Raw genomic sequence first — 9,738 nt, 5'->3', positions numbered from 1 at the left:
AACGATGCCAACTTCAAGCCAGTGCTAAAATAATACGTTAAAGGGATAATCCACCCCCAGAAATAAAAAGCATGAAACTCCTGTCAATTTGATGAAAGCCTCTGTTCTATCAGTGGGTAAAATAACAAATGTCCCCATGATTTAACTTCTAAGTGGTCCGTCTGTGAAATCAGGAAATCGTATAGGAACGCGTCCCAGCTACATGCAATGTTCCCTCTAATCTGCAAGCAGGTGTGCAGCTCCCCGGGACTGCCGTGCAGAAGAAACACCAGCCCACAGAGACGCACTAGGTTGAACTTCATTCAACTTTCTAGAGTTTTCCCTGTCAGTTAACACTATCAATGTTTCCCTTTACTGTCGGAACTGTGATCAAATCAATGCAATATTAACCACATTAACCAATGCAAAATACAGAAACAAAACCAACTATGCAAATACATTTTGTTGTAGGCAGAACGCATGGGAGTAGGATGCTATTGCATTGACACACTACTCAGCCCGTAATCTTCACAGACCGGTGCGGCATAAACCAATCAGAACTGCAGTAGGACCATATACAAATATAGCATTGCTATATAGGAGTATAGATCTGTGCCGTTCACTTTGAACTGGACTATGTTTACAGCATGAGTGGTTGTGAGTAGATGCGCTTGTTTTGATGTGTGCACATTTTTTTATCCGTTGCTAGTTAGTGAGTTATTAGTCCAGTTATAGATCCTTTGTAGTCAGCAATAGGGGAGTGATTGCTTCCAACAAGAGCACAAAATGTTCAAATGCTAGTCAGGTAAAAAGCTTCTTTGTCTTAAAGGGGCAGTGTTGTATTTTGAGTAAGGCTTGAATAAGTAGCCAATAGGCAGAGGGTAGCATGATTTGTCTGATTCTCTGTAATAATGGTATGTAATGTAATAATAATGTATTTCATTTTGTAAATTGGTTTCTTGCATCAAACACCACATTTTCCGTCACCTTGTCTGAATGACAAGTGGATAAGCAGGTTATTGTCAAGCCCTGCATGGTGTTTTTAAATCTCATAGAATGTAAACCTACATTGAATACCACACATTGGCTGCTGCTGTAGGCTGAATGATAGAACAGCTATTTCCATGTTGAAATGTTAGGGGTTGCATTTTCTGCATTCTGTTTGATGGTAGGCCTACATTATAATCACATAACCACAGTAGTCTACTTGGCCACTGTTAAAACAGTAACTTAAAGCAGGTACAGCCTCAGTGTTCACAGTAAACGCACGCTGGAAGTTTGCGCTCTGCAGACCTGAACTTTTCTCAGTACCCCAAAAAATTAGAGGGAACATTGGCTACATGGTTCTCGTCACTGGAGAGAACACACTATCACATTTCATAACACTTTTAAAACAATTACCTGCATTCCAGATCACCTAATCAGCCAATAGATGATGGATGTGTTCGACAAGTATGGCCATACCATCTGTTTATATCGTCATGAGAAAGTAGATATCTCGCTTAGATGTGCCCAACCTAAATAGTGTACCAAATTATTCAACTCGGTTTCTCCTTCAAGTACCATCTTGCAACGCGCCGTGTGTCTGTGGGAAAGGGCCGTTGTTGCCATAGCAACCGACTATACTCCCTCTGAGAGAACTCCTAAATGAATTGTTCAGTTTGTTTAGACAATTTTACAGCTAGCTAGCTACTTCACATGGTGATTTTGACTTTAGTATAATTGTGTGTAGCTATGTAGCTAGCTGTCCAGCCCAGAGAGAGAGCATTGGGGGGGGTGGGGGGGGGTTGTCGACTTGAGCTGGCAACAGATGTTTGTTTTTTACATATACATGTTATTTAACACTGTTAATCATAGTAATTAGTGGTTTGGGTGGATTTGACAAGAAGGCCTCGAACAAAGCCCCCTCTTAGTGGGTGTCTATGTCTGCACTTCCATAAGAGTATCTGAGTAAGCACTTAGACGCAGGTAGGTAAGTCGCTGCTGATCCTCATAGTTCAACCTCCCTGGGCGTCAGTACAGAGATACACACACAAACCACTCCCCACTCTAGGGCAAGACAGTGGCAACCATTTCCAATAACACCATTCAAGAATTTCACCATGACTTAAAGATACCAGTTCGACGTCTCACTCAATTTATACTCTTGGGAGAGAATCCAGATTTAAAAGATTATAATGGGCAATTTCAAGTTAATATGACCCTAAGATATCCTCATGTTAAGTCTGGGTGAGGTGAGACACCTTAGTAAGTTGTGCAGCACTCTCCTATTGGACAGCAACAACAACAAAATCAGGAAGTGTGCATTACTATGGTGATGTAACCTGCTGCCGAACCTACAGGTGGCAAAGCCACAGAAGGAAATGTGCGACTCCGAAAGGAAATAAAGTCTACCAGCTGGAATGGATAAGTGCTGTCAGGGATCAGTCACACAGAGGATCTAGATGTGGTTGATTGGGCGTGCGTGTACATGACCATGCTTGGCAGATCCAAGCACCATGCACTTCTGATGGCTGCACACAGCTCATACACCCTGTGCTAGCCTTCAGCCTGGGAATTACCAGGGACATCACCATACATCACCACCATACTTAGTTGCCGATATGATATGCACTGCGATTCTCTCAATTCTATGTGCTGCGATTCGATACTGCGATTTTGTGATTTGATGTTCCACACATATTGGCTCACTATATGTCTGCTGCAGAGAGACAAAATACAGTTTTAATCAGTCAAGGAAATAAGTGCTAAAAACATGTTGACTCCCTATTTAAAAAGTAGATTGTGCTATAGGATGACAAATACCTGCATTTTGGCACAAGTACAGGCGAGTAGCTCTGAGTAGGCCTGCCACGACCATGAGGATCAGAGGTCAGATTCTCACCTGAGACATTGGTCAGACAGAGAAACATCATGGCAGTTTAACAAGGTGTCTGGGATGACCAGGGGTTAGCTGAGGAATGCCATCCCCTTATACTAGAAGTGTGTGTGTGTGTTGGGGAGGCTAAACATGGCAGGTTAACAGGGCTCCAGTTGAGTTATGCCATCCCCTCGTTCATCGCTCTCTGTGTAGGAGTAAGGCCCTGCATGCTTACGCCATGAGGCAGCCCAGTGCGCCTTCTCAGACATGAGGCAGCCCAGTGCGCCTTCTCAGACATGAGGCAGCCCAGTGCGCCTTCTCAGACATGAGGCAGCCCAGTGCGCCTTCTCAGACATGAGGCAGCCCAGTGTGCCTTCTCAGACATGAGGCAGCCCAGTGTGCCTTCTCAGTTTAAGAGTATGGTCCAAAATATCAACAGTGAGTTGAGATGAGTTGTGTAAACGTATTTACTACCCACACTGGTGCCTCTGGGCCCTGCCACAATAGATGGAGAGAAGGGGGGGTAGTGTAGTGACAGAAAGGTTACTGGGGAAGAAAAAAACCAATTTCCTGCTTTTCATTTTTGCACAACTTCCTGCAACAATATAGACCAAAGAGTCAGAAGGTTTGTGTCTTTGTTTAGCGAATGACAAGCAGATATGTACACGCAGTTACTAACTCAAACTGGCCTTCTAAAATCTTGAAACGTAGTAAAGAGACATTGAAATAGTAAAATGAGGTAATAGCTGGATTTGTACTGTAGCCTGATTTTTTTCCTAAATGAAAAGTGTAAACGAGAAAACTCCCAGGATTCTGTCCAAGAAAAAGGATGTTTGACAAAGAAGAGCAGAAATGACTCCCATTCTTTCAATACAAGTGAAGAGTTTAAAAGGTGAGCCCATGTCACTGAACAGCCCAGCGACACACACCAGGTACAGTTTAACATCCACGTTCAAACACCTGCAGACCACACACAATAATCCAACATGTAGATTAAACATCTCTTTGCCCTTGGCGAGGAAGGAACGTGGCATGAGTTCAAAGAACGTGTCAAAAGCAAGTGTTTATCAGTGATAAAATGGTGAGATGGACAGAACAAAGCATATGTAATGGGTGTTCATTCACCAAACCCAACTGACTGACAAGTGTTTATCAGTGATAAAATGGAGAGGTGAGATGGACAGAACAAAGCATATGTAATGGGTGTTCATTCACCAAACCCAACTGACTGACAAGTGTTTATCAGTGATAAAATGGAGAGGTGAGATGGACAGAACAAAGCATATGTAATGGGTGTTCATTCACCAAACCCAACTGACTGACAAGTGTTTATCAGTGATAAAATGGAGAGGTGAGATGGACAGAACAAAGCCTATGTAATGGGTGTTCATTCACCAAACCCAACTGACTGACAAGTGTTTATCAGTGATAAAATGGAGAGGTGAGATGGACAGAACAAAGCCTATGTAATGGGTGTTCATTCACCAAACCCAACCGACTGACAAGTGTTTATCAGTGATAAAATGGAGAGATGGACAGAACAAAGCATATGTAATGGGTGTTCATTCACCAAACCCAACTGACTGACAAGTGTTTATCAGTGATAAAATGGAGAGGTGAGATGGACAGAACAAAGCCTATGTAATGGGTGTTCATTCACCAAACCCAACTGACTGCAACAGAGTAAGCATTCACCATCAAAGACGGTCGGAACCAACATGAGTGCAGTTAGTGTGGAACACTCAGTAAACCAAGGCAGTGGGGTTGATGCACACAAACTTGTTTAACTCCCTAAAAGGGAAGACAGAAGGATTTACTAAAGTTAGCTTAGTAGCACAGAATGGCGTGTTCTCTGGTCTTCGCCATCCTCACACACACACACACACACAAGTATAATGCAGAAAGCACATCAACACACAGAGATATACACTGACACGGTTCTTGACACAGCTCTTCAGCCAGCATGTTTTATCACCTCTGTCACTTTCTCCTCAGTGAGTTGACAAGCTGCGTCCAGCCTAACTGACACTGGGACAAAGAGCACATTACACCCACCCAATCCAAGGACTCAACACATGGGCCTACCATAGCGATCATCACCTAGTGGGCTACGTCAGTAGCATAGAGCAATGGATCAATGATCTCCTGATCCATGCCTAACAAAGCTCCATCCTCCAGATGCTCATCGAACTCAACCACATGAGCTAAAACCCTAGACCAAAGACAACAGAAAGCACGCAAATATGACGAAACTAAAGAAAACAAAAAATCTACACTCAAAGAGAGGAAAAGGTACAAGTATGTAGAGGAAGAGATTCCTGCAGTGAGCGAATGCCTTGCTCTGCCTGTTTGCTCTGGCATAGCAGACTTTTTACACAAGTCACTTATCCAGGTATGTTAGGACAGACAGAGCGCACTCGCTTTAGGCTACATACTCTGCAGCTGTATGCATATATCTGACTCAGCCTCATAGCCATGTCATCTCTAACAACACTGCTCTTTTTAATCCACTGTGGAATGTCTACTAATAATATCCATCCCCCTGCAACCTCCCCAAATCTGAACAACAGGTAGAGGTCAAGAGTTTTGTTACAGTGTCCTAAAACTAACTGGGTGTGTTCACCCTCAGCCAATCAGTGGCCTCCGTCTGGTGGGATGAGCATCAGGTGGGGGCAGTGGTGCATGCTGGGAAGGGTTATTTCTGCTAGAGGTGTGTCCAGGTAGGGTCGATCTAATGACCTCTGTGTTATAGCTGAGATGATCGACTGAAAATGACACAGACCGCTTATCATGGACATTTAGCTGACATCTTCATCACATTGAATTACACCCATTCTTGCCATGGGTACTCACTGGCTATGATGTTACTACGTCACCTCCACCAGGTTACTACAGTCAGCGCGATGTACCACGTCAGTGTTTAACTACGATACAAAGTAGCATATTCTTTATGTTGATGATTTAAATCGACTTCCCATTCAAAATTGGTTGTCATTGACGTGTAAATTACATTTCCTAACAGTAGACTGAAAGGGAGACAATGAAGTTGCTTGCCGACGTGTAAAATGACATGTAATCCATATCTGTAATGTACTTAACTATAACCCTGGTTCAATCCGGAGACAGTAACCTGTTAAACCCTAACCGAATTATCTCCAAATCAAACAATAGAACTTGCTACTACCGGGTTACAGTTTCCAAACCGCGAGTCATGCAGTTTGTTACAATGTCCCTCATTGCAGCACTTCAGACTTTCAGCAGGTGGTAAACTAACTACTTCCTCATGTGTTCACAAACCAAGGTTTGACATTAGCCTTGCAGATTTCAGAGTTTTCGGAAAACACGCTGAATAATGTTAAACTGGTAAATATAATCACAAGCAGGTCTGCTAGACAGAGTTACTAGTGATATACTGACAAGCCACTTGTTCTACCAATAAGTAACTGTTGATGAGTCCACACTTGTTCAGCATGTTGCCATCAGAGCTCATAAGTAACATTGAACAAGGAGTGCATAAGCTAGCTAACTCACAATCAGTGAAATATGAATACGTACAAATTTCTTTTTCCCGTCTCCATCTTCATAATTTCTCTTTTCTTTTTTGTCCTTCTTGCTTTTGGGAGCAGCAGCAGAGGCAGAATTCCCCGCATTAGGATCCATTGTGATTTAGACAATTTCCTCAAAGGGAGAACAAAACTAAACTCACGAACACACCCGGTGATAACCGTATTTTTACACAAAAACAAACTTGACGCCTCGCTACCAAGTAATGAAAAGTTGTTCTTTCCGACGAAAAAAAGGTCTGAGTAGACCCTGCTGCCTGTCTGTACTCGCCTAACGTTACTGCTTTTGGACTAGTTACTATTAGCGAGTGGCTAGCTAGCCAATAACCCGAACCCCCGCCTGTGATGGAAAAAGGAGGGAAATTTAAAGTACCCCCAAACAGCGGAAGGAAAACGTATAGGAGCCACTCTTGACGGCTCTTTGTTGTTGCACCAAAGACAACTATACCATTTATTTTAGTTCGTTAATGTTGCACAGTTGTCGTCCCAAAGAAAGAGGGTTGCCCGTAATCCTTGCAAATGTTGAGTGGCTAACGTTAGATATCTTACAACTCGGTGAACAAAGACGGTTCTGCCTACTACCACAAGTTGTTTCTATACAACACGGTAGTCGTGTGGTTTCCCCATATTCGTGTCCATTAGTGCAACAAGTTAACATTCTCGAGTGACAACGTTCAAACACATCCACAGTAGTTTTCTTCCTGTGCTGACAAATTAGAACGGCTGGGAGAGGAGCCATGCGCACTAGAACTACACCTGAGAGATGACAGATACAGTCGGTTAGGTATTCCCAAACTGGGGTACGCCAAATAAAAATGTAATTCACTTATTTATTTATTTTAATAAAAATTCAAACAGTACATTTATATTTTCTAACGGGGGTATATATTTGGGTGAGTTTTTTTTCTCTCTCGTCTGAGTAACCTCATTTCACTGCCATTAAATAAAATGAAACCATCTAGTGTTCAGCAAAATAACAGCACAATGTCAAATACATGTAGCCTAGTCAAATAATTAACATCCAATCACATTAACCGTTACTCTCTGGCAGGAAACCTTCACTCTTGCGCAGACATTTAAAAACATGACCATTTGAAAATAAGCCACAAGAGTTTTTAAGCGAGAATAAAGTCGATTTTCGAGTAGTAAGACGTGTATAAAAGCAACAGATACCATTAATGAGAAGGGGCTAGCTGCAGGGGCGAAAATGTGATATCAACTTTGGAGGGGACAATTACATGAAATTCCTGAGGGGGACACCAAAAGTAGTGCTGTAACACTCAAAGAGTTGTAATATGTTTTTATTTAACTTTTTCTGATTCATTTATATAGTCATTAAATATGTGCCACTGGTTTGAGTCTATTACAACATCTTTACAAGAACAAAACGCTCAGAATAAGTACAGTTCTAAAAGCTAAATAACTACTTCAATGAAAAACCCAAACAAATCCACCAAAATATCCTTCAGAAATACTTATTTATTGTTCAGTCGGTGTCTCAACTCTTCAAACAACAGCTATGGACAAGTATGTCACACAAATTATGCCATTTTAAATTAAATAAATAATTAGTAAGTGTACTGTCATGTACTAAAAACTACTAAACAAAATAACATATATCAATCATACTATACAGCAGGGGGTCTCAAACAAGGTAGGTGGACCCCTAGGGGTCCCTGGTGTAATGGCAAGGGGTCCATGAAATAAAAAAGTGTAATGGACGTATTCAGCAGCACAAGGATTCCAGTAACTTTACATATAATATAGAGGGGGTGGAGGTCCCTGAGGACCACTCAAAACTTTGCCTCAAAATATGCAGGGGTTCCAGTACCGAAAAAAGGTTGAGAACCACTGCTATACACACTACTGAACAAAACAACTGAACATATGTTTGAGGGTTTCAATGGATCCAACACATTGCTGGTAGATATTTTCCCTCAAGACTGTCCAGCCTGTCTTTATGTACATTACAGACAACTATGCCGTTCAGTCTCTCTTGGCCCATGCAAGCCCGTAACCAAGTCTTTAACCTGCGGAGTGCACTGAAACTCCTCTCAGCCTCACATGAAGACACCACAAACAAAATTCTGATCAGCACCTCAACTTGGTCAACAAACACCCACACCTCCACTGGAAGCCTCCTGAGGACCTCTGCTGCCTCTCAACTGCTGCTACAGGGGTATTTGATGCGAAAGAGATGCAACTGCACTGAAAGAGAATCTATGTTCCGCTCAGGGTACTGATCTAGAGACTCATCCAACTCCCCCGTGAGAAGCGCTCTTTCCAACTCTTACAGAATGTTTAGACTGTCCTGGTCAAAACAGTTGCCAAACAACCTCCACACCATCCAACACTTTAAAAAATTCTGCCCTATAGTGCCCCTACTGCTTTGCCAGCAAATCGTCTTGAGTGTCTTTCAATGGAGTCAATCAATGTTGTTGCTTTCTCATACAGTGCAAGGTAGCTTTCGTCATTTCGTCACTGCTGTTTACCCCAAGCACTGGATAACTGGGGACTGATTGGATTTAGCTGGTGTGCTGTCACAGTTACACAGTGGCGGTGGGTTTGGCAGTTTTGATGTGCTGTGAATTTTACAATGGCTTTTCTCCAGTTCCTAAATCCTGCACTAATGAAGGCAGCATCTGCTCTTTGGCCAAAAGATGGCTGTCTTGAAAACCCTTGGCTACAGTGAAAACAACACTCCTTTTATTGATGGATTATGATGTAGCCAGGGGAAATCACCAAACCATCTCTCTTGAAACATCAGCACTCTGTTGGCAAGAGATTACAGTTCTATAAATTGTGGGTGTGGCTGATATGGTTTTGTGCCATCACTGAGGTAACTGGACAATGCTGTGCCACTGTCCCCTATACTGGTGCTGCTGGCAACAAGGTTGACACCTGGTCCTGCCGTGGCTGTGCCACTGTCCCCTATACTGGTGATGCTGGCAACAAGGTTGACACCTGGTCCTGCCGTGGCTGTGCCACTGTCCCCTATACTGGTGATGCTGGCAACAAGGTTGACACCTGGTCCTGCCGTGGCTGTGACACTGTCACCTATACTGGTCCTGCCGTGGCTGTGACACTGTCACCTATACTGGTCCTGCCGTGGCTGTGACACTGTCCCCTATACTGGTGCCGCTGGCAACAAGGTTGACACCTGGTCCTGCCGTGGCTGTGACACTGTCCCCTATACTGGTGCCGCTGGCAACAAGGTTGACACCTGGTCCTGCCGTGGCTGTGCCACTGTCCCCTATACTGGTGCTGCTGGCAACAAGGTTGACACCTGGTCCTGCCGTGGCTGTGACACTGTCCTCTATACTGGTCCTGCCGTGG

General features: G+C 43.2%; 1 protein-coding gene across 2 annotated transcripts in view; it reads right to left on the bottom strand.

Annotated features, from left to right (window-relative positions):
• The window catches only part of LOC110504416 (protein diaphanous homolog 1), a 191,138-nt gene extending 183,761 nt beyond the window's left edge, over window positions 1–7,377 (bottom strand). For both annotated transcript variants that reach the window (XM_090219486.1, XM_090219487.1), the window contains exon 1: window positions 6,395–7,377. In XM_090219486.1, the coding sequence (XP_090075612.1) occupies window positions 6,395–6,499 (105 nt within the window). In that variant the 5' untranslated portion in view covers window positions 6,500–7,377. The remainder of the gene's footprint in view (window positions 1–6,394) is intronic.
• Window positions 7,378–9,738: the final 2,361 nt, after the last annotated feature.

Source organism: Oncorhynchus mykiss, chromosome 25, assembly GCF_057628025.1.
Source record: "Oncorhynchus mykiss isolate SJ-2025 chromosome 25, ASM5762802v1, whole genome shotgun sequence".
NCBI lineage: Eukaryota > Metazoa > Chordata > Actinopteri > Salmoniformes > Salmonidae > Oncorhynchus > Oncorhynchus mykiss.
The sequence above is the reverse complement of the archived record's forward strand: the minus strand, read 5'-3'. Positions and strand labels throughout refer to the sequence as shown.